This window comes from Ambystoma mexicanum, chromosome 9 (genome assembly GCF_040938575.1).
Source record: "Ambystoma mexicanum isolate Mex_15411 chromosome 9, UKY_AmexF1_1, whole genome shotgun sequence".
In the NCBI taxonomy this organism is placed as follows: domain Eukaryota; kingdom Metazoa; phylum Chordata; class Amphibia; order Caudata; family Ambystomatidae; genus Ambystoma; species Ambystoma mexicanum.
This window is the reverse complement of record NC_090931.1, coordinates 35,183,973-35,210,348: the sequence shown is the minus strand read 5'-3', so window position 1 is coordinate 35,210,348 and position 26,376 is coordinate 35,183,973. Positions and strand designations below refer to the sequence as shown.

The following is a 26,376-nucleotide window of genomic DNA, read 5'->3' as shown; positions in this document are numbered from 1 at the left end:
ACCATCATCACAAATGACAATAAGCTTCGATGCACATTGTATGGCAAAGAAACGGATCGCAACACATTGTTGCACTTTAACAGCAACCACCCGCAAAGCCTAAGAACTAACTTACCATTCGGTCAGTTCCTAAGAGTACGCAGGAACTGTTCGGAAACTCAACAATATCGACAGCATGCATTACACCTTGAATCTAAACTTCTGGCACGTGGCTATCCTAGAAAACTACTTAAGAACACACGCAAAAGAGTTCTATGCATCCCAAGGGAAACTTTACTCCAACCTAAGAATCATGACATACAAGAAGACCGAATTACCTGTGTGACTACTTTTGGACCAGACACCAATAGTATCAAGAAAATTATCAAACAATTCTGGCCTCTTGTTCACCAAAATCTTCCGGAGGAACCATTACCCAGGATGGCTCTCAAAAGATCTAAAAATCTTAGTGAATGGCTCACTCATGCCCGCTTGCCCAAAAAGACAACCAGAACAGGGCTCTGGGATCTCAGAACACTAATAGGCCACCATCCATGTGGCAACTGCACAGCCTGCAAGTACACAAGCAAAACTAAATCTTTTACAATCGAAGGCAGAGAATGGTACCTTCGACAATTCACCAATTGTAAGACACCCAATGTGATATATGCCATAGAATGTCCTTGTGGTCTCCGGTACGTGGGACAAACTAAAAGACCGGTACACAAACGCATTGGCGAACATCGTTCTAAAATAAGATGCCATGCCACCACAGCACCATTGGTTCCTCACTTTCTGGAATTTAAACACACACAAGACCAGTTGAAATGGTGGGTCCTTGATAAAATTCAGAACACCTCTAACATCAAAAATGCTCTAAACCATAAGGAGGCTTGGTGGATCTTTAAACTACGGACAATTGAATACGGATTGAATGAAGCCTCCCCTCCAGATAATTACCACCACAACTGAACAATCTTTTATGAGTCGGCTGACACAAAATTCGTTTTGACACGCTGCAGGCCAGGATACAGTAAGAATGGTTACTACACTAAAAGTCCTTCCCTGTGTCATAGACTAATTTCACCCCATTACCCAGTAGATATAATATCCCCAGATGACACTAGGACTGCTTTTTATCGTGATATATCATCTACCCTATGTTGCTTTGCTACCCCCTTCGGGGTTTACACGCATAATGCCCCTTCCAGAACCTCACGGATTGAACACCGCCCCCTGCAACTTCTCACCCAGGGATATAAGCCCATTGCCATCTCCAACTCATGGTTCCTTTTATATGGGCAGTATATACCTGCATTATAATACTCTGAGGTCAGTGGGAGACTTACACACACTTATTCTCCCCGTCCTCAGCCCTACGTCACCAATAGGGCACACTGAGCCAACCAACAACGGCCCGCTTCCTGAGCGAGTTGTTTATTTGAAAATAGCATATATCTTGTGCAACTAGAATCTTACTTTATCATCTCGGCTCCAGCCCTCCCCCAGGGCTCTCTTCATACGTCACTGTTACGGATCACCATAACCCGCACATATGAACGGACGGCTTGCAGCAGACGCGATCCTCGCAGCGCATGCGCGAGCTGAGTAGCGTCCCTGGTCGTCCACGGGTACAGCACACAGAGGCCCTGATCTACAACACCCACGTTAGTCAGGGACAGTATCTGCTGACATTTTCGGATGGCCCCATAACCTGAGCGCAAGGCAGGTACCTCTTGGTACACGCAGCCGTTACAATGCATGCGCGAAGTAGATTAGCAGCTCGGACCTCACTTCTGACACATGCGCATTTTGCACCACTCTGAATATCAGTCGAAAACGCATGCGCATAGCCCAGCAACACACCGTCCCGGTGCAATACATCCCGGACGCAGCTCCAAGCTCCCCACCATCACGCAGTGGATTATTAGAATCACGTTACTCCTTCCCTTCAACTCTGTTAAGGTAAGGCTCGATTTTATAGCAGATTCTCCCGGGGACTTACACTTCCCTAACGAATACAGCACGGCTTTTTCTTATGCATTTTTCCTTAATCCTGCCCTTTTGCACTTTATAGGAAATACATCGATACGAACTGTCCTGTGCATTCTGCCCTTGATTGATTCTGGCCTCACACAACCGCATAGTTACACGCCCGGTGCAGCCTTACAACAGCCTGTCCCAGTGCCCAGGTATGATTAAGCTGTATGCCCTACTTTGATACCTCCAAGCCTTATGACAACCAGTTGGCATAGTTTATATGTACATAGTAATTTATGCCTCGCATCTTCACACGCCTTTTCCTTTGTTGTGTGTTTTGATCTTTAGCTTCCCCAGCGGACATTCCCGCTTACACAAGATCCTATTGTGAAGACCAACATTAAGGTCACACGCAGTCCACAAGTTCCATCACGACCCTTCCCTGCCCAGCCCGGACACACCCAAGGTGAGTCTAATTTTACTTCCCTCCCATTCCAGAACACACATTCACATGTGTTTCTGCGCTTTTGTTTTCCCCCCCTTTTTTTAAACTGCAGACCCAGTTACACTTGCTCTTAATACAAAAATTAGAGCTAGTATACTTTTCAAAATAGATTATTTAAGTTTCTTCTTTCTTACAAATTATTGTAGGCTTTCTCAATCCTACTGGCCCAGAAGAAGGCTGTCCATTCAGAAGCCGAAACGTCACTGCAGCAGGCCTCAACCTGCTGTTAGCTAAACACCAGGGATTTTCAGTTCCCGACGTAGACCAAGGATTGGCAACCACCCTATCAATACGCAAGATTCCACCACAAATAGAACTTTTCCTGATTCAACAGCCCTTAGGGGATAGAAAAGTTAGGCCACATACCTTGAATGTATTGAATCTTGGCCATTACTGTTTTGTTAATATTGCATCATAAATCTGTTGTGTTATTACTGTATGGATTACAATCCAGCATTGCTTCACTTGAAGATCACTATATTAGCAAAAATCACGTTTGTCTAGTTGGTTTTTCTTCTCTCTTTTTTTCTGTTTTTGAATATTAGGAGCTAATTGATTTTCAAGAATGGTTTTTATACAGAAAATAATCTACTACTAAATCCAGCATTGTTTTCCGTTTCCAGATCCTATGTTTTGACTTAGATATGGGGAAATCTGGTTCCAAACGATGTCTCCATTCCTTGACTATATGTAATGTCAATAATTTTTTGTATGCTTATATGTTGTTTCTTTGATTTTTACTTATAATACATGTAAATAAACACATGTCCCCTGAAGTAAGGGATGTAGAAAAGTCGTTATGATTTATTCTAACAACATTAGTGATGTCTCTAAAATGCGGAGATAATTTGAATATTTAGTACGCTGGGGTTAAGGTGATTAATTCCAACACCACTACAGTTTCTTACAAACAATACTACATTCCACAATTTGAGAATGGTCTAATTTTTCCGGCGGCTACCAACCCCCTCAGTTATACATATTTCCATTAGGGTACCTGATTGTAATTCAACTTACAGTTTCAGTTGCACGAAGACAGACACCAGTGAGTTTAATATGAAGTTCAAAGCACCCAGTGCAGCTGCACTTGGCTCTTTTGGAGATTCTTCTCCTGTTATGTTGTTTGGTACCTGGACTGCTTCTGACATGGAGCCTGTTTTTTCCCCTTCATGATTTTGTGTTTGTGAAGGAGCTTCCACTTCTGGAGCCTCCTCTACATTTGGTCTCTCCCTTTCAGGCACTGCCATTTTTTGTGCGGGCATTTGTGGGGGAGGGTCTACTATGGAAGAACAATCATTTATGTCACTTCCTAAGAGCTCTGTGCCGCTTCTACATGTAATATTTCCATTACCACAACGTTTTTTCTTGCCAAAGTGTTCATCAATTTTCCTTTGGATCTTGTAGTGGTAGAATATTCCAAACCCTTTCTCCACGACTGTACCGTGTCAGAGGGCGTACTACTAGCTGGCAAAGATCCCAAGGAACCAAGATAAACCTGCGCAATAGTTATATTCGCTGGGTGTTGACTTGTGGAGGGTACATTATTCGAGGGCAGCTCTTGATCTGGATTCTGAATTCTGAATTTGTGGCTCCTCAAAATAAGATCCATCCCATTCTCGGCCCCCTAGTGTCATCCTGCAATGCTTTACTTCTCAATTTCATTATCCCCGCGCTTCACTGCTCACAGCACAGGCACAGTACTAGGCGTCTCCGTGCTCCGCTACTCAACCAACAGGACAGTCAAGCCACCCTGCTGCAAAGGATGCTCAACCGCCCCTTCCAACTGTCAAGTTGGAAGTGTATGGCAGTGGGCAGGGCACAACAACTGTGCTTCAAAAAAAAAAAATCAAACTGCCCTGCTAGAAACGCACAGCCACTTCCAGCCGCTCAGCTAAGAACGCAGAGAAGAAACAGCCAGGCTATACAGAGCGCTCAGGCTTGCTTAATTGCCCCTCCCAAGCGGTTATTTCCTGCTTATAATAAGTCCGTTAACACAGCAGCTCAATACAGCACAGTATTAGCGCTGCATATAGCTGGCACTAGCATAGACAAACTGGCAGGGGAAACAGGGCAAACCAGGTGGGCAGGTGGAAGACAAGGTGGAAAACAAGGCAACGCGCCTCTCACAGCTTCTTACTGAAGTTTAGCTCTAGTTTCGCTGTGGTCCACCCCGCACCTCGGGGGTAGAAGGTAAAAAGTTTAGGGGCTCAAAAAAAAAAAAGGCGAAAGGGTGGCAGCTCGGACAACTCCAGCAGCTTGGGCAACTCACCCGGACAACTCCGATTCAGCGGCTCCTCTCCAGGTACCGCCCCTCTTCTTACGAGGCTCCACGCTCTGAGCTGCACCAAAACTTCCAGGCTCTCAGGCGTCTTCAATTCGAGTCCTGGAGCCCCTAGCCAAGCCTAGCCTACCCCGGAGGAAGCGGGTGGATCGTGTAACAATGTGATCCGCGGCTCGCTTGCTCTCCAGAACGCTTCACTACAGGGGGTTCGAAAAGAGGACCCTACACACTACTCGTTGCAGGCCACAGACTCGAGCCATACCTCACGTATGCCGCTCAGATGTTCTCACACAAAGAGAGGCCGCTTCCGAGTCTCTTGGATTGGCTTACTTACTATTGAAGGTTTTTGCAATCCAATGAATCCCCAATAACAGAGTGGCAATGGGCCCCCATTCAAAGGCCGAGAGCTACAAGCATTTTTTGACAATCTAAACATACGCCACAAGCAGGTAACGCCATGCTGGCCCCCGGCTAACGGTGACGCTGAACACTTCATGGCATCCTTGAACAAGGTGGTGAGAATAGCAAAAGATCAACAAACCCCCTTGTTAAACGGTAATTGTATAGTGCCTCCTTAGTATTTATATTGGCCTATGCCTATTCACGCTACACGGAAAACCGCGTTGCAAAGTTCCGATTTTTGAGTTAACTTTGCCGCCATTTTAAGATTCATCCACCATTTTGATTTCCACTCGTGTGTTCTTCGTTCTAAAATGGTGGACTATGTTTTCAACTTGCAACCAAGCCTTCCGACCTTTGAGTTCTGTTAATCTTTAGGTTGTCCGAGTGCCGACTGTTTAGACTAAGCAAAGAGACCTTGTGCTTCATATGAACTGTCATTCGAGTGTTGTCTGCGCTCACAAGCCTCATCCTTATATAAGCATTGGGACAATGAAGAACAAACCTCGAACGTATGCTTGAGCTGAACTACATTGAAAAGGAACTTAGTACAAGGCTCACCGCAGGATCCGAGAACATACATCACCATTGTGTCTTCATGGAAATGCAAACCTATGTAATCCTTCGCATAATATTGTATAATCTGTATGTGAACTAGGCACGAACTCTAGACCACAAATTATTAACGTGAAGAGAGGCTGAACAATATTACTCAAATTGTATAAAAGCACGAATGTTTAGATGTCCATCTCTCTCACCTCTCCTTGTCGGCTGGTACACACTGCAAGGTGTTGGGAGCCAAATGGCTATCTGTATTGCTATCTGTATTGCTTTGTAAACTGTACAGTAATACAAGATCTGTGAATCTTTTAGCCCATGATTGGTGTATTTCCTTAGTGGTACTCAGCCTCGATATTGCTTTGTTCTTTTAGATGGCGCCCGAATAGGGACCCTCAAGATTGATGCCACCTCGTTGAAGAGTTGACGCGGCTATCGGACCGCGATCGTATGGTGAGAAAAGGGGGCCACTTTTTTGGATGAGACACGACACAACAGCACTGCACGATCTGATCCCTGGACGGTGAGCACACGGTCTGAGACGGCATCTTGACGAGGGTCCATATATTGAGGAGGGCAGTTTTGCCGAAATCACCAACCACGAGGGTCCTTTGACCTTTGTAATCAGGTGAGTCGAGCCCCAATTCCTAAGTATCCTGATATTTGGTTGTAGTATTGTACTCGCGAGCACAATCGGTGTCAGATAACGCCAGTAATCTGACATTCCTGGGAAATTGTCTGCATGTTTCAGGGTGTTATTCCGCAGAGACAGAAAGTCTTTGGAATTTGGCCGTCCGGCACCTCAGGAGGGGTCGCCGGCATGTACTATATACTGTAAGTACGCCATTGGTAATATAATATTCAACGATATTTGGCACAGACAAACTAGACGTGCTCCCGAAATTCAGTGGCCAGTCAGTGGTAGTTTTGAGATTGCCCAAATAGAGTATTTAGAATCCATATTGTTGAAGAAAAAAGCTAGACCTGCAGAATTTGATGTAATACAAAATTGGAAAAAGGAAGCTATGCAGCATTTAAGAGTAAAGAGAAGCATGCATGTCGTCACATGTCAAACCCAGAAAAGGCATTATTGTATGATCAACAAAAACAGTCTGAGTCGGTTAGAAACATAAATAGGGCTTTTCAACTTAGTATACAGAAAATATATCCGTCTAACGATTTTCATAGCTCAGATGAGCTAATTGATAAACTCTTTAAATGAACGTAGACCTGGTGCCATTGCACCACCTCCTTATGTACCTCTTCCTGTTGTCTCACCTCTTCCTGCTGTCGTTCCTCCTCCCGTAGCAATTCCTTTTCTTCCTGTTGCTCCTCTGCCACCAGTTATTGCTCCTCTTCTTGTTGTTCCTCCGCCTGTACCTCCACAGTTACCGACTTTTACTGTTCTAGTAAATCCATCTTTGTTGCCAGTAGTACTGTCTCCACTACCTGTTGTACAGGATTTGTCTTCTCTCTTTTCCAAGCGGTTCTGCTTGTAGCTGATAAAGGGGCAAGTGCTGAATCTAAAATTGTAACGCGGAACACAGTTTCCAAAGAGACGAGGAGAAATTTGAATGCATGGGCTAAGCAATGTATAGAGAAAGGTGAACGGACTACTGTTTTAGCTACACTCCTTAATCTAGAAAGTATTCCCTATCAGAATGTCTTTATTGAGGGGATGGGGATACAATTGGCTGTAATGTGGAATAGATTGACAGACACAGATGTCCCACAAGGGTTGAGAGATTTGAATGTTTTAGCTTATTCAAGGGATACTGTGGAGAAAGTACATGAGCATGTCGAGAGGGTTATTGAGTTTAGAATGGAGTTCGAACGGTTACAGAATGATGAAATAGATGGTGATAGTTTGGACGCTTTTTACGTACAGAAACGGTTCCTTCCTCCTTGTAAGTCGATGAGTGAAGAAACGCGAATTTGCACAAGGGATGCGCTTAGATGGATTTCAGATATGTCGATATCTCCCGTAGAAGTATATGACACGTATAGTCAGTATACTCCAGAAATGCAGAGGAAAGGGTTACAGGTAATGGTAGAATACCTGCAGGATGATTGTATAAAGAAAAAGGTTTCTTGTCCTGCAGAATTATTGAATATTTGTAAGAGCTTTTGCGTCTGACACTGCTTCCACCACTTTAGCGCTAGATTTGGCTCTGTTGCTTAGTAAACGTTCAGAGTTGCCTACTTCTCAGTTGCCTAAGAGAGAGGTTGCTCCGACATTTGTTCCCAAGTTGAGATTCTGGCTGATGCTGCAACGGGTGCAGCAGCCATCAATATTGAAGCTCATTATGTATCACAGTTTGTTCACGTCCCGTTCTCAAGACAGGAAGTGAATACTATTATACAGTCAATCCCAGACATTCGGAAAAATCCAACAGGGTTTTATAAAGAAATAGAATCTGTCTTGCATTCGTCAGTTTTCACTTTGAGTGATATAGACTTGTTGTTTCCTGTGCTCCTACCTGCTGATTTATGGAAACAGATTAGGACTGTAGATGATCCAGCGGGGTTAGGCGACACATGGGTTAACTTGGTTAGGTTAGATGGGGAAAGGACAGCTGGTGAAAGACCACCGCAGGTGATACTGACATTGCCAGATAGAATAGTAACAAAATTGAAGACTTTAATTCCCAAGAGAAGGATTGTTTGGGACAAACTAACTGCTTGTACCCAAGGAAAATCTGAAGATGCTACCGAATTCTTTAATCAGTTCGAACAAGTAGTCTCAGATTTTAGCGGACAGGATTTAAGCACGGAGTCAGGAAAGAGATGGTTTGTGTTTAAGTTTGTGCGTGGATGGTTGCCTGATAGCCAGTCACAAATTATGACTTCCCAGAGTGCTTGGCAAGCTAAATGAAGCATTGCACATGGCTCAGTATTATGAGAATAGAGTCAATAATGAAAAAGAAAGGATCGAAAAGAAGAGGGGGATTTAAAAACCAAAGTATTATTGCAACAGATGGTCAGAGGGCCTAGAGGTGGAAGTACACAGTTTCGAGGTCAATTCGTTCCACAAAGTAATGCGCCGTTGGGTCCTGTAAGCGCGAACCAATGTGCTTATTGCAGACAAGAGGGTCATTGGCGAGCACAATGCCCGATCCTCCAGCAAAGGTCGAACAACACATATGGTGTCATGGGTAGATGATCCAGAGGCCGCCCTTGATAGGGGGTCCTGGTAGAAGCCAGCTTGCTCAAAATTCTCAGTCTTTTTCGCAAGGTACGCCTGAAGCAGGGGTTGGAACCGACCTCTATTCCTGTTAATCAGAACGGTCCCTACATTGAGTTGATGGTGGGGAATAGGAAGCATCTATTTTTGATAGACACAGGAGCACAGAAGTGTTCCATTGATCATTCACGGGTTCCAGACATTCCACTTTCAGGGCAGAATAATGTTTTTGTAGGGTTTTCTGGCACGCCAGTGGTTAGTCCGGTTTCTCTGCCGGTACCGATTTCACTGGGTCCATTCACAGATTACTGTTCGTTTCTTCTGACAATGAACTACTGTGGAGAGAATTTGTTGGGGTTGAATCTGTTAAAGGAATTAAATGCGGTAATTGATTGTTCTTCGGATGGAGTGCGTTTGACGATTTCACCTCAGCAATCTTCTGCCTCACAGTTTCTGACTAGACCTTTGCCACCAGAATTTAGTGAAATTCTGGCGTGTTTATGGGCGATTGACGACAATGATGTCGGTATTTTGCAAATTGAGCCTGTTAAAATAGTTTTGAAACTAGGAATTAAGTTGCCACGAATTCCACAAGATTTCAGTCTATGGTGAGCAAGCTTTGAAGTGTATGGTCTCTGACTTTGTACATCGTGGAGTAATTGAATAAATTGCAGGAAGTTTGTGTAATAGCCTGATTTTACTGGTGTATAAAGGGGATAATGTGATCCCATTCCGTTTCATTATCGATTTGCGTGCTATCAATAAGATTGTTGCTCACAATTTCCAATTGTGCCTGATGCAACGACGATACTAACAACGATTCCAGCTTCCACTACTCATTTCAGTGTGGTGGATCTTAAGAATGCCTTCTTTAGCATTCCCATTGTATGGGTGGATTGGTCCAAGAGACCCCCCTCCCCTGCAACCTCTCCCCCTTGTGAAGTCCATGGCTCGTCGGGGGTTCTCCCTGCCACCAGGGCCCAGGTGGCGGGTGGACCACTGGCTGAAGACATTGACCAAACATGCCGTATTAAGCTAGGCCCAGGAAACCATTTTGTGAAATCAAAATGGCATGAGCCCTGTGCACCGCAGCGCGGCCCCCACCCTTGGAGAATCTCACTTGTCCCCGCGGCTGCAGCTCCCTGGCAGATCCGCCGAGAGCCTGTTCCCACGAACAGACGGACATGAGCTATTGCTAGATGCAAACACTAACATTCACCTTCCGCAGTGTATCACTGCCCTCAGCATGACCCGGCCATCAGGGCCAGGGTGGAAAAGAATTGTAAAATGGTCCCCCGACAAAAGTAGAGACCCCAAATACTATTATGCAAACTGCCTGTGATGAAACTCTTCTCTTTAGGACCTTTTTGATTAAAACATGTAACCTCCAGGAAGATGGCAGAATGTGTGTTTATATGGTATTTTGGTTGAAGTACCCACATCCCCGTAGCTATGCGCAAATGGTAAAAGTGTCCCGGGGTTTTCATGTTATATGTTTCACGAGAAGAATGCACTCCAAGGTCCTATGCCATAACTGAACTAATGCTGCTAGAGTGCATAGGAAGACAAGTGCAACCACATTGGGAGCTCATGTAAAGTGTGCACAAAATGTATTTGAATGTCCAAGCTCACCGTGTGTCACTGCCATCAGTCTCATTGGTCAGTTATTCCTGCGTGCCCCACCAACCTTACTACTACCTTGCTTACCGTGCATGTATAGAAATGTAACAAGATGTTGTGGTTGTTAAATAATTAACATATAGATATCAATTGCAAAATGGGTATAGGTAACACATTTGAAATGGCCATGTGAAGGCACCAACAATATAGAAAACATAAGCTTTGAAAAGAATCAATGAGTATTGTACATTATATGAATGTTTTTGCCTCTTTCACATAATCTGCAACACACGAGGAAAATACCATTGTGGGCATATCCAAGGCCATTCCCCCTTCCTCCCCATTGAAGCCTGCCAGACGGAAAGAGGTCTGTGCTGCTCTGCCTCACCTACCCCAATTCGGCTGGAGCCGCTTCAAGCATTCACGTTCCCCCGCAGCTCCCAGGGCCGCGGCCAGCCACCTGAATTATTTACAACCCAGCAGTAAACCCCGGCCATAAACGCAGGCCCGAAGGTGCCCTTTCTTAGACTCCACAACCCACCAGCTCGCCCCAGGTTAATGGCCCGTGTAAAATTAGTACACCCAATATTATAGCAACACTACAGGAACACATTCATAATGACTTCTAACGAGACATGGTAACTTGGACAGCTCGCCCCTTGCCCTGAGACCCAACCTCACGACCTATGATACCCGGTCAACAGGACAATGGTAACCATGTATTGATGTATCACCACAAGACCCCACTCTAGGTGCATTCCTCCTGTGTTGCATTAACCTGTAGAATAACCTATTGGAAGATTTACCGGGGAAGATGATATTGCAATATTGAATGAATGCGATGTGCGTGGCCCTAGGGCAGAAAGCCAAGAAAGACGTTCATCACTGACACTGGTCACGGCTGGCACAACAACACCGCCCGGATGAGCCCAGCTGACCTGCCCGGCCCACGTGGGTAACCAGTGACGTCCACCAACCATGGCAAACCAAATCACAGCTGCACCTATAGTCGTCGCCACCCAATCCCCACGAACTTGTGCCCCCTATAGTGTGTAGGTTCTTATGACGCATTTTGTAAATATATACGCCTCTTTTTGCTATTGTCAGACAGAGCGCTCTCGGAGTTTGCAGAGTCCTTTGCATGCCCTATTCTGACTTATATAAACTCCCATTAAGCTCACCCGCACTTTGTCTTAGCCTTATTCCCATCTTGGGAGAGTCCATTATGGTCTCTCATTGTGGGGAGGATCGTGCTATCGGGGACGCTCGCCTTCACCATACACATGTATAGTAGATATCTGTTCGCTTTCACCCTCGGGGGACACTCGTTTACTTTCACCCGTGCACCACAAGGATACACGGAGAGTCCGAGCATTTATAGCAGGGCTTTGATAGAGCAGCTCGATACACTTGAGTTGCCTCCTACTTATACATTACTACAGTATGTTGACAACCTTCTCTTAGCTGCAGCCTCAGAAAGTGCTTGCAAGGAAGGTACTGTGGTATTGCTTATTCATCTAGCAAAGCATGGGCATAAAGCTTCATTGAAAAAGTTTCAGTATTGTCGACAGGAGGTCGCCTATTTAGGCTTAAAGTGGGAAGAAGATTGACACCTGAACCAATTAAGAGCATTTCTGGGAGGGCTGTCCCAAATACACAGAAGGAAGTCATAGCCTTGATAGAAATGGCTTCTTACTGTAGAAAGTGGATCCCTAACTTCTCACTAGTGATAAAAACCAATGTTGGCATTTCTTTGCCACAACCGTGGAACTTGGAACACCAGAAAGCTTTTGATCTGCTCAAGACTGCACTGTGTTTAGCATCAGTTTTGGGCACACCAAATTATGTTAAGGCCTTTGTGTTGTATGTGCATGAACGTGATGGATGTGCTTTGGCTATGTTAACGCAGGAACATGGGGGGAAGAATAGACTGTGCAGTTATTTTTCCTCCACACTTGATTCTGTTGCACGCGCTTTGCCGAGATGTTTGAGAGCTGTCGCTGCTGCGTCTGTAAAGCAGAGTGAGGGCATGGTTTTAGGTCATACCTTAACCGTGATGGTACCTCACTCTGTAGATGTTCTTTTAAATAGAACGCAAAATCTTACTTCCGCACGATTAACAAGATATGAACTGATTCTATTTGCAACGCATCCAAATTAAAAAGGTGTTGTGTATTGAATCCGGCTGAATTGTTACCTATTACGCAAGATATTTCTTGCAATGACGAAATGTCACATGACTGCTTTATACCACAGAGCAAGAAACTAAAGGCAGGATTGATTTGAAAGATATACCTCTGAATGATCCACAAGGGGAGCTGTTTTGCGATAGCTCCTGCTTCAAACTTCCAGATGGTACATCCACTGCTGCTTTTGCCATCACTACATTAAGGCCGCAGAGATTATTGCACTAACTCGAGCTTGTGAACTTTCCAAAGGGCTTAGAGTGAATATATTTACTGACAGCCAGTATGCCTTTGGGGTGGTTCACAACTTCGGTAGATTATGTGCAGAACAAGGTTTCTTGACCTCACACGGAACAAAAATCCAACATGGCACCTTGATAGTTCAGCTACTCTCAGCACTTGCGCTTCCTACTCATCTAGCAATCATGAAGTGCGCGGCACATCAGAAAGCAGTAGATGATGTAGGGAAAGGGAACGCTTTTGCTGACAGGATAGCTAAACAGACCTCTACTGATTTATACTCAGAAATCAGTGTTACAAGGGAAGCCACAAACACCTGTACAGTAGATGAAGGGATTGACTCGATAAAGAATATTCAAGCTGATGCCACTTTAGAAGAACTTAAACACTGGGCTTAGGGTTTGGCAAGTTTGGATGAGGAAGGGTGTTGGGTAGACAGTTCAAAAGGAAGATGGATGCTACCTGAGGCATATGTCACCGCTATGATCACGATGGCTCATAGTCCCACTCACATATGTGCTAGGAAAATCTGTAAAATGCTAGAATCTGTTTGGGTGAATGCAAACATCTCAAAAACTGCCGAGCATTTTTTCCAGAATTGTATGGTTAGCTTACAGCATAATGCGGGGAAGGGTACGACGACACCGAGGGGTAGTTTTGGTCCCCCTTCTGTGCCTTTTGAAGTGATTCATTTCGACTTCATCGAGATGGAGCGCTATAATAACTACAAATGTGTCTTGGTAGTCATTTGTGCCTTTAGCCAGTGGGTTGAAGCCTTCCCTGTGAACGATGTTACAGCACTGTGAACGATGTTACAGCAATGACAACGGCGAAAACCATGCTTAAGGAATATTTTCCTAGGTTTGGTTTGCCGAGGGTCATCTGGTCGGATAATGGTCCACATTTTATCGCTGGTGTTATTCTGCAAGTATCTGCAGGATTACAGATCGATAAACTGTTCCATTCGGCTAGACACGCTCCGAGCGCTGGACTTGTAGAACACCATAATGGTATCTTGATGAATAAAATTGCCAAGGTCTGTGCTAGTAGTAATTTGAAATGGCCAGACACTTTACCTATAGCACTACTGTCCATGTGCACAACCCCACAGACTAGAACTGGACTCTCCCCCTACGAAATCATTATGGGAAGGCCAGCTAACATTTGGAGCCTGCCAAAACCTAAGAAATTAAAGGTTGTAGAGCATTTGCTTTTTTCTGAATCCTGTGACCAGTTAACTCAAAACTTGTAGTATTTGATTTATCAACAGGTGCGAGAAGCCCTCCCAGTTAAATACGAGAGGCCAGGTCACAGAATTAGACCCGGTGACTGGGTGCCCACAAAGTCATTTGAGAGAGCCTCCAGCCTCGCACCGCACTGGAGAGGACCGTTTCAGGTCCTGTTAGCCACACAAACTACTGTACGAGTAGCTGGTCGACGACATTGGATACACGCTTCACACATCAAGAGGATACCTTTCCCTTTGCCACACGACGGAAAAGAAAAGAAGGAAACTACTTGCTCTGTTTCTGGTGATCAATCGGTCTTGAACATAATCAAGGGTATTTCGGAGACTCTTCCGGAGCTAGTGGGACATGGGGAGAATACTGCTTTATCACTGAATTCCTCTTCCGATTTTTCTGCACCCTAGAGCGACCTTGCCTCTGTTTCACCACTTTCATCAGGAAGCAACGACACACTGTTCGCAGAGCATGCAGTGCCTGGAGTCTTAAGGTACGATCTGCATCCACGGCACTAGACGTACAGCACAGCACGGCTGTGCCCACAGGAAACGACTGTTGGGCTCGTCCCTTGCCACTTTTGCGCTGAAACATAACTAAGTGGCTGGGACCAGTAAAAGCGATCTTCAATCAAGACCACATGGTCGGGAGATCACCAGCAAACTAACTACGGTGTTTATCGCATAAACTTTTCGGGAAAGAGCTTCGAGGAACAATGTCTGTCGCCATCTCTACTTGTACGGAGCAACCAATCGATTGTGTGGCTAATAAAGACATTGGACAGAAAAATACATGGTCCTTGAGGACGTATTGTTTCTTTGTAATTATGTTAACCGGTATGACAGTAGTAATTGCTCTTGGGTTTCGGTACATTGAGGGGGTGCGTCCACTTGAAACATTTATACCCAATGAGAGTGTTCCTACTATGTCTTCTCCTTTCTTGCATCTGCACACCATCTCCTGGGGATTCCCAGCAAAGACAGAGTTATCACAATAACAGGCATTAATCATGAATGCGACTCATGCAATGCTGGATCTGTTCGCATTTGCACAACACGAGGAGAAAGGGTTGGGCTGGTATATTCATCCTTTGCCTTCAACTATTGCATGTTATGCCTCTCTAAGGGCATTATTCTTTGGTCGTTGGAATGAAAGCATATCAGGGAACTTTGACGGGACTAATTTAAATTCATTTGAAAGGCGAGTCCTGATGCCTCTGGGATGCTCCATTTTCGCAAATAGGAGCAAGCTTAATGTTGCTTCTATTAGGCCTTTCCAATCTTTAATTTCTTTCAAGTTGGCTCCCGTAGGCAACTGGGATGCTACGCCTCCTTCGTATACTATCAATCACAGCCCCAACCGTTTCCCTCTGCATACAGAGGAATGGTTCTCAGTCAATGGGTACTTTTGCGGGTTGCACCAATATTGCAAACTTGACTAGTGAGGACAGACCTCTGCATGTAGGCGATCCTGTCTATTTTATTTGTGGAGATGAAGCTTATCTTTGGCTACCTAGGGATTGGCAGGGTACTTGTTATTTGGGTATCTTGCTACCAGGGGTATATGTAACTAACACCTCTGAGGTCTCTAGGGCTCGTCCAAGGCCGGACGAGGACGGTGATACTCCTTCACAAGTCATGGGTGATGTAGCGAAATCCTTTGTGCCATTTTGGGGACATATCATGAATTCCGATATTAGGAGACTAGCAAGAGTATTGGAGAGAACCATCAACCAGACCACCGATATACTCTACAAAATGACGTTAGAACAGAAAGCAATTAGATTAGTGGCTCTACAGAACCGGATGGTGTTAGACGCCATCCTGGCTGACCGTGGTGGAGTATGTAAATTGGCGGGATGCGCTTGTTGTGTTTTCGTACCTGACTCCTCCCCGACCATAGTCAAGGCAATGAAAAATCTGCACGTCCTAAGTACAGAAGTACATGTTCCCGAGGGAAACTGGGATCTTAGTACTTGGTTCTGGGGCTTTTTACGGTCTTGGGGATGGAAACTCTTTTCAGTCTTAATGGTAGTTCCTGGTATTCTGTTGTTCTTCTGTTGTTGCATACAATGTCTTCCTGTCATATGTTCGATGTTAGGGGGATGTTGTGCGCAAACTGTAGGAACATTAGGACGGAAAATACACGCAACTGAGAAGAGGACTAATGTTTTTGTAATGAAGGATATTACTGTCAAAGATCTGATGGCAATTGATCTATCTGATGAATGTGATTCAGGATGTACAGACATTGAAACATGGAGTTACGAGTAAAGCAAATATTTTTAGTAAGGCTCTTGCCTTAGGCCAAAAGGAGGGTTTGTTAAACGTTAATTATATAGTGCCTCCTTAGTATTTATATTGGCCTAAGTCTATTCGCGCTACACGGAAAACTGTGTTGCAAAGTTCCAATTTTTGGGTTAACTTCGCAGCCATTTTAAGATTCATCCGCCATTTTGATTTTCACTTGTGTGTTCTTCGTTCTAAAATGGTGGACTATGTTTTCGACTTGCAACCAAGCCTTCCGACCTTTGAGTTCTGTTAATGTTTAGGTTGTCCGAGCACCGACTGTTTAGACTAAGCAAAGAGACCCTGTGCTTCATATGAACTGTCATGCAAGTGTTGTCAGCGCTCAGAAGCCTCATCCTTATATAAACATTGGGACAATGAAGAACAAACCTCGAACGTATACTTGAGCTGAACTACATTGAGAAGGAACTTAGTACAAGGCTCACCGCGGGATCCGAGAACATACATCACCATTGTGTCTTCATGGAAATGCAAACCTATGTAATCCTTCGCATAATATTGTATAATCTGTATGTGAACTAGGCACAAACTCTAGACCACAAAATATTAACGTGAAGAGAGGCTGGACAATATTACACAAATTATATAAAAGCACGAATGTTTGGATGTCCATCTCTCTCTCACCTCTCCTCGTCGGCTGGTACACACTGTGAGGTGTTGGGAGCCAGATAGCTATCTGTTTTGCTTTGTAAACTGTACAGTAATAAAAGATCTGTGAATCTTTTTAGCCCGTGATTGGTGTATTTCCTTAGTGGTACTCAGCCTCGATATTTCTTTGTTCTTTCACCCTGACTAACAGAAGTATACCGGTTCCTCTGGTTGTACCAACAGATGCCACACTCAACACATGCAAATCCGGCAGCTCTGATGTTTGGTGTGCCAATTCAAGCCGAGCTTCCTCTCCATAACAACTGGAACAAGCCAGAAATCGATAATGTCCAAATAGAAAGAAGGCAGCAAGCCCACAAGGAGAAGGAGAGCGCTACCCCACGGGCACACCATCGCAATCTCAGTGCAGGGGACACTGTACTTTGTGAAGAACAGGCCACCTACGAAGAAAATTACACTTAACTATGAATCTCGCCCATGGACAATAGCGGAAAATGAACACACAATGGTCACCGCCAGTTGGGCAAACAAGACGGTAACAAGGAATGCATCACATTTTCAGAAAGTGACACCCACGATGTGGTGGGAAGACAACAGATCAGGCCTTGAAGACCATCCCAGCAGAACAGAGAACAGGACAATACCATCATGACCAGTGAAAACCCCCCACGCCCCAGGGTGGAGCTAGCCGACCAGAAGAATCCCCCCTTGATAATGCACCAACAGTGGACAGAGGGGGAAGTCATGTTACTCTCTATGAGAATGTCCTCAGCCCTCCACAAAGCTCCAAGGTTTCGTCCCATATGGTGTATACTGTCAGGTTTCAGGAGCTATGGTAGATTGTGGGAATATATATGTGTTTAAGACGCTAAATGGTTTGGGCCTTAACCTTAAAGTACAGAGTGTGGAGAAATTCCCAAGCCAAGATGGTGATTTCAAGCAACATTCCCGATTGGTCAGAAGTTCAGAAAAGGCATTGTCAGAACATTCTAAACCGCCTTTCATTGTCAGCAGTCCTGCAGGAAGGTCCTATGTATGAAGAGCTGGTACATTTTGAGACTAACTTTTGGATCTTATTTTAAAAGAATCATCAAAGTTTTTGGGAGTTAGGTTGGAGTCTTGGAATCTATCCAGAGATCATCTTATGAAGAAAAAAACAAGCTAAGTGACTATTTTATTTCATCTGCAATTTCCATTGAAAATGTTATAAACTCTGATGTTTGTTTGAAAAAATTGGTTTTAGGTTTTTAATATTCAACATCTGATCTTAGAGGAGTAAAGTATTTTGGAGCGTTCACCATTTGGATTTTACCTTTCCCTTTATTTGACTGTATTGCGTTAAGTACTGGAGCCTTTAATGCGTACGTTTGTTTTCTTTTTATTTCGTAGCGTATGAGCGTGTAGCTTAATCTTACGTTGTTATTCAGAGCGCTGTGCTTATTTAGTGCTCTTCCGTTCGGTTTTCCGTTTAGTCTTATTACGCTGTCTGCGAAAGTGACAGCGTGTTAGGGTGATCGAGTTGGAGTTTCATCATTTGACTATTCATTTGTTTTCGTAACGTAATACTAACAATATTAATCCTCGCGTGTGTTTCTCTCTCAAGGAGAATTCGGCAGTCGGAGTTCAGTATTTCTATTCACGCATGCGTGGTTCAACTAAGACTTCCTGCTTGGTTGATTATCTACGCAGGCGCTAACACAAACGGAACACAGCTGAACATGGGAAAACAATATTCCTTCGAGTCTGCGCAGTTTTCCCGACAAGACAATTTGCACGCAAGCATTAAGACTGAAGGAGGAATATCGTTTTACTGAAAAAGTACTTTCCCGCGCATGTGTTCTAAACTTAAGACGCTTCTCGGCGAGGTTCATTGTAAACGCATGAGCAAACATCTTACGGGAAAGGAACTAGTAATATACATGCGCAGAAGAGATTTTCACTCAATAGTGGAGTAAAAAGAAAGTGTTTATTTTTTCCCATTGGAATCGAACTGCAAGTGAATGGTGACTCACAAGGAGTTGAGACTAATCTATTTCAAGAATTTGGTTCAGCAGTGTTCCAGCAAGGGTTTTTTTTTATATCAGGAGAGACTTTTTGTGACATTCTGAAAAAAGGTCCACAGTAAGAAAAAATAGTCCTCTAGGTATTGTGAAGAGGTTATCAGGTATGGTGAAGATTTTAATCTGGGATGCAACTTTGGAGGGGGAAAAAAGAGTTTTGGAACTAAAGGTTAGTAAACAAAATGTCACTTTATGTTGTTTTTTCCTAAATAGGTTGAGTGGCTACAAGAAGCAGAACGAGACCTGGAGTTTGTTATTTTGTCCCATTTCCCCCTTTCCCTCGGGAATGCTAACAGCTACACTTATCAGTAGAGAGGTCAGCACTCATAGGGGACTGTGGGGGTTCAGCAGCTTCCGTGGACAAACAAACGTTTTTGGCAGAGAAGCCGAAAATAGACAAACTAACTGTAAACTGAGTGCAGTATTGAGCTTTACTTGGTTTATTTTCACTGAAAGTTTAGGAGGGATGTGGTGTTGTGCCTCAGCGTAACTATGTCATGACTTGAGAGTAAGAGGGAGGAGACTAAAGATTCTCCGGACGGGCCCCGGAAACAGATGGTAGCACTGAGTTACCAGCCAACCTGAATGGACGTTTTCAGTTCCCGGTTTCGCTATCGGGGGAACAATACCTCTGGTACTCCCATTGGGAAGTGTAATGGGAGCTTTGGTGTACTGGCACAATCAGCATTCTTAGACAGCGGTTGTGGCACTGAATGCAGACTAAGAGCAGCATTGAGGCACAGTAAATCCAGGAAGCTGCAGAATCAATGCTACACTGGGGACGCAGCTAAGGGAATCAGCAGAAAGTTCAATACCAAGCAGGTTGTGGAAAACAGATTTATATCAGCACATAGACTTTGAAATAAGCCCTTTAGGACCCAACAGGGAGTAGCTGTAACACACCCAGGATATGTCTCAATGCATCAGCACAGAGGACCAGTTAGAACACAATCAATTGGGAGAGGAAGGGACACAAAATGCTTATTCAAGGTTGATCTGTGGTCCTCAGTCCTGACTCCCTAATATTCTGGACACCGGGGGCAATAAGATCATTCACAGAGCCTCTAAGTATCAATGATTGCAGCCCATCATGGTCTGGACATAGGCTGGGCTTCCTGGGCTTGGTTGCCTAGCAGCACAGAGCACTAAAGATCCAAAGCCTTGGAGTTCAGTCATTGAGGCCATGCCCGGAAGGGCTACCCTCTTCTCCAGTAGGGACTGGGGAATATTGACCAATAACACATGAAGAGCCCCACTGGGAATTATTCCATTCTCATCTCTGAATTAGTGAGAGCAATATTTTTAAACGTGCCTCTAAAAGGTTACATAGTTGCAACCCTGTAAGTGACAATATTTGGGATTAAATCAAAAACATGTCAATTATAGCATAAAACAAACAAATTGTTATACTTACATTTTAATGCGTATACATGAACATATATCCAATGCGAAATTGCAAACAATAATGGAAGCGTCCAAAAAGACAAAAGTTTATAATCCCGAATGGGAGATTTGGCCGATTTTCGGCTGTTTGAAAATTCCAAACAGCTGAAAAGTTCGACCAAATCCCCCATTCGGTGGCAAGGGCTGCAGAGGAGTCCCCCGCACCCTTGTTCACTATACTGTGAGCAGGTGTTGCGGGGGTGTCCCCTGCAACCAATCCCGTAAAAAGTAAACCAATTAAAAAAGGGAAAGGACCCTACGCCGCTGGTTCCCGATCAAAGAAGTGAAAGGGAACAGGCGTTGCAGAGACACACTGAGTCGGCGGCACACAGCGAAGAAGGGGATGGGGGGGGGGGTGCTGGTGGAAGGGGGGTGTCCGCGGGCAAAGTTTTAAATGTTCAGGGGAGAAAAGACCAAAAGTTATTTTCAGAAAAATAACTTTAGGTCTTTTCTCGCTCTAACATTTCCACCACGGGGCTCCAACACCAATCCACAATAACAATGAATATCATCAAAAAGAAAATGACTTGGTTGCATTATCCATGACGCCCTTCTCCATCAGGATTTCCTTTAACAGTATCTGTTGAGCCGTCGGTCTCTTATGGCGCTTTTTACTTTTTCCATTTGGGATGGAATATGCATACTTTATTTTTGCTTATTTCACTTGCTCATTTGTCAGTTTTTACTATTGCAGAACTGTCTCCTTTTGTCAATTCCTGGCGCAAGATTTCAGTCCATACATCCCCCTGCTGCGCCAGCGAGGGTAAGCCATAGGATATAATACTGTGGCCAATGTATTCTTTGTCTTGATGGCAGCAGTCTTCTCCTTTTACCTTCTTTTTTTGGTGTAACCTATCCACTCCAGTTTCTATTCATGGGATTTGTTGGTTTGACAATTCTTTGCTTTTTCAGGGCGACTGGTGAATCATGAGTGGCAGTCTATTAGTTCGTCTCACTCAATGGTGGTGGAGGTACTGCAACACTTTTAGCTTGCTAGTATGTTTTTTAAACTTGTATTGCTTCAGTTATTGTAAGATACAATGGTCTTGTTTTTTCACAGGTTCATCCTTTGGTCCTGATGAAGTTGTTGCAAATTGCAGCTTCCACCTAAACGTATGATGTCTGCTAATTTTAACCCAATACCAGTGCTGGGTTATTTTCTAGGGTAGCGTCCCTACGTAGACCCTGTTTTCATCAGAGGCTCCAATAGTAATAGGATAGTTGGTCTCTTATTTATTGGCAGGAGCAAAGAAGGGGCCACCTCCATGTCCCTGGCGCATTTATCGTATTTGTGCATAGACTCAGAGCCGTACTCCTCTAATAACAGAGTAGATGCTTTTTGTTAGTGATGTTTTCCTTTACAACTGTAAGCCATGTATTTATAATGTAGCATGTGTTTGTAGGGAACCGGTCTTTCACAGGCCTTTCCTTGGTTGATCATATTCATTATTATTTGCAATTTTGCGTTGGATTTATGTTCATGTATATGCATTAAAATGTAATGTTTTTGTTCAGTCATTGATGGTTTACCTCTTTGAGGGCTCTTGTGGGGTCCTTTACCGGTGGCCCTCCACAATGTTAGTCTTTTGTACGTGCCCCTAGACCTCTTATTGTTGACACACTGTACTTTCATTATTTGAATAAAACCAATGAAGGGTGGGGGGTAGTCTTCTAAAATGCTATCAGAGTTGTATGAGAATTCCCTGCCAACGATCAGTAAGTATTTAAAGCACCTGCAAGCATGAAAGATCCAACACTGGAGAAACCCTGGAATGGAATGAGTCTGCCGATGTTGGCAGGCATGAAAGTGTTCGGGTTCCTGACAGGTAGAAGAATGCACATTTGTAAGGCAAGCTTTTTAAATGTAAAGCTGAAATATCTGGACAAAAGGTTATATGGAATTTGGTGCATCAAGATCTATACTGCCAAATTTCTATTTGATTTTGAACTCACTCTGAAGTGCATTTTGAGGTTTCTATCCAGTCTCTGTAGAGCAGTAGCTACCTTGTGGTCATGGCTTCACTCCTGAAGCAACAGTAGCCTGTTAACCTCGCTCTGCAGTGTTAAGCCTGCCACTGCGGATCAGTAGTAAAAACACAAAACAGCATCTAGGTTGATTTCACCAGCTGAAACATTATGAATCATAGAATAGTATGATAATAGCTCAGAACTTGAAAGAAGTAATGAAAGCAGCAAAAAATGTACCATCACCAGTGCTTAGGTGTAGATTATCGTGTTTACAAGTCAATGTCATAACTCTTGCACGGCGACTGTGTTCAACAATCAACACAGGATACAATCTTAAGGGGGGGGGGGGGATTTACACTACCCACACACACATAAAAATAAAATAAATGGGAGTTTGAGATATCTGCATATATTCAAAGTGTAGGCTGGTTTTTTTATTTACATAAAAATATACATCAACACCCACTACACAGTGCTTATTCCCTGGGGCTCTCTCTGCTGCAACGTCTCAGGGGAAAGAAACGGGCAAAGTGGATGGAACTCCCCTCCAATATAAAAACAAAACTGGTCGAAATCATGTCAACCTAAAGTACACAAGCAAAATGCTGATTTTTAAACCGTGGTCTATGAAAACGTATCGAACCGATTATCCAACAACTTTCACATGTCAAGTACTTCTGTCCCTATCCTTTTCATTCCTTTATTATGCACCAATCCAGAAAATATTGAGTACCCTTATCGGAGAACATCAGTTAAGCGTCCTGGTCTAGCCAGGTCTCACTGAGAGGATAGGCTACGTGGCCCAGTACCAAAGCCACCCTCTGGTATCTCTTGAGTCTGGATGAAAGAGGACATAACATACCATTATATATGCTTAGTAAATTCTAAATTAATCCATAGGGGACACTGCGAGGTTTACTTGTGGAAACCCAGAGGGTCCTCTAATCAGGGTTGGGGAGACTCATGGTCCCATACCTCCACTGCACAACACCACAATCGCATGTCCCTTCAGAGCAGGTGCTGCTGCAGGCTATGCTTGAGTGACATCTGCAGATGTTCTGCCATCTGCAGATGTTCTGCAAAGAGACTGCCCATGCAAACAAAACCAGATTGTTTCCCCATGTACTGCTGGCACAGAAAGGAGTTGCCCACCCTCAATATGGACCAAGACAGACTGTGCCCTCATGCCCCATGCTTCCAAGCAAGACAATTTCGACAAATGGCAAAAGCCTTGGTTCTCTCCACCCAAACTATTGGTTTTCCCAAACAGGTCACAATGGAGTATCTCTAGTACAAAAGCCTGAACAAGCGCAACAGTAATCGGACTAAAGATTTGTATGCAGAAACTTACGGCTTATCAGGAGACATCATACACAAGACCTCCTTACGACTGTCTTCAGATCTGACTGGCACTGCAAAAAGTCACATGTAGAAATTACACGTTTATAAATGTTTATGGTCCAGACACTTATCCTTAATCAGCAGCCTTACCTTTTCCTGAAGCGGGCGTGTGGGATGACCCTATATAGCTGACACCAGCACCGAAAGTCACATTGTTTATAGTTTCTAAACAGAACAAAAACAAAAGGGAGTTCAGTTGCAGTAAGTTCTCAATCTTCTTATGCACCATCCATGCCTTCCTCCTGTCGAGAGAATATTGTCGTGGTGAAACTCATTTTAGACAACATAAGCGAGTTTGCCCCGTCCCTTACCAGATTTGTTAACTCGTCGTTTGATCATACCCCAGTTCCGGAAATGATAAAATAAGTTACTGTTACACCATTGGTGAAGAAAGTGGGGCTGGATCCCAAAGAAGTAAAAAATGTAAGGCCCATCACTAATACAAATGCCCTACTGAAAATCTTGGATAAAGTGGTGACGAAGCAATTACAGGCCCATTTTGAATCCACAGGGTTATTTCAACTTAAACAAGCCGGGTTTAGAGCTGAGCACAGAGGCAGCCCTCCTCGATCTGCAGACAAACATGCACCAACATGGGTTTACTCCCTCTGTCCCCATTGGTCATCCCCACCCCCTCTGGTCCCCCCGTTATTTTCCCTTGTGCCTCCCCTTCTCGCACACAGGTGTTGCCTCTTGCTTTTCTTCTACCCTGCTCCCCCCCTCGCACCACTCCAGCCTACTTCTGCAGGAGTCTATCCCGATACATTCTGGTTTCACCATCACCGTCTTGTGGCCAATGCTGGATTTGACTGTTAGGGACTTCATTGATTCACGGTGCGTCACCCTTTCTCAACTCTCATGCTGCACTTCTTTTGCATCTTGTACTCGTGGTGGCCCTGAATCATGCTGTTTCCATCTTTATCTTGTACCCTGGCTTGCAACATTATGTGTTACTACTGACTTCTGCAATTGTATTCGCTCTCCCCTTCTGTTTCTCCACGCTTTTTGACTGCTTACTCTGTTCTCTCCTCCTCTCCCTTTCCCCATCTCCTCCCCTTACATTCTTCTATGCGCTTACTCAATCAGAATTGTCCCTGGACCTAGTATTATAGCAACCTCGCCTGTCTCCTACCCCTGCACCTTACTTGTTCCCCTGCCCCCTCTCCCCGCCCAGCACTTTCTGAAATGTCATCGGGCCTAGTATGATAGTCGCTTGTTTTGTTCCTCCCCTCCCTTTCTGCACCCCTCTCCCTCACCTTTTGTTTTTCTCCGGCTCTACCAGAAATGTCGTCAGGGTTAGTACGGTAGTCGCCTGTCTGTTTCCATTTCCTTCCCACTCTCCCCCTCCCTTCCTTATCTATGTCTTCGCTCTTGAACTATCCGAAATGTCGTCAGGCCGAGTACGATAATTTCACATCATAACTGTTCATGGCCTGTAAGAATGTCATTGTATTTTCCCTTGTTCCCTCCCTTGCCTTGAAGCGCTTTGAAACACAGTTTATGTATATAGCGCCTATACACAATCATATCATGCTAGAGATGGTGGACCAGGAAACAAATGGTCTCCTGGTGCTCTTGGACTTATCTGCAGCTTTCGACTTGTTGGACCATGAGCGTCTACTCACTGCTCTGGCTAATATAGGATATTGTGCTCCACAAGCAACGAGTTGGATTAAATCTTTGTCAGGGAGACAATCCTTGGTAACCTGGGAAGGTGCTTCCTGAATTTCAGGCCCCCATTCACTGTGGAGTCCCTCAGGGAGCATGTATTTGCTCTACCCTCTTCAATCTGTATCTTAGACCCCTGCCACCTGGTTTACCAACTATGCTGAAAATACCCAGTTGATACTGGAAATCAGTGGGGATTATGTGTGACACTAGGAATCTGAATGCCAACTATAGGATTATTGAACAATGGATGATCGAGAACTGGCTCGGCTTCAACAGAGCTAAAAACCAAATTATTATTCAGCAGCCCGGGGCCAGCACTAAACTTGGGAGCGAATATCGTAACTTTTACATCAAGGACTGCCCTATTGTGGTGGCGGAAAAAAAGTCAAAACGTTGGGGGCCTTTCTTAATGCCTCTCTCGGGGCGGAGACACAAGTTAGTTATTTGTCCAAAAACGAACTACTATCCAAGACTCCTTAAGAACATTAGGCCCTTCATCTCCGAGACAAATTGTGCCACTATTGGCCTAGCAATTATACTATCTGGACTAGATTATTGCAACTCCATGCTCTCTGGGGCCACAAACAAAATGCCTGCACCAGTTGCAGGTGCTCCAAAACAACGGTGCGCGCTTCATCAATTCCATTCCATGGCGAGATCACAACGCCGGAGAGGGTCTCGCTTCACTGGCTCCCTATCCAGGCTCGTATTCATTTTGAAATAGCTACTCTAGTGCACAAAT

General features: G+C 44.3%; 1 protein-coding gene across 1 annotated transcript in view; it reads right to left on the bottom strand.

Annotated features, from left to right (window-relative positions):
- NCAPD3 (non-SMC condensin II complex subunit D3) overlaps positions 1-26,376 on the bottom strand; it is a 579,984-nt gene that overhangs the window by 38,492 nt on the left and 515,116 nt on the right. The window contains exons 33-34 of the mRNA XM_069614114.1: positions 24,054-24,128; positions 23,914-23,974 (exon numbers count right to left, since the gene is read on the bottom strand). Of these exons, the coding sequence (XP_069470215.1) occupies positions 23,914-23,974; positions 24,054-24,128 (136 nt within the window). The remainder of the gene's footprint in view (positions 1-23,913; positions 23,975-24,053; positions 24,129-26,376) is intronic.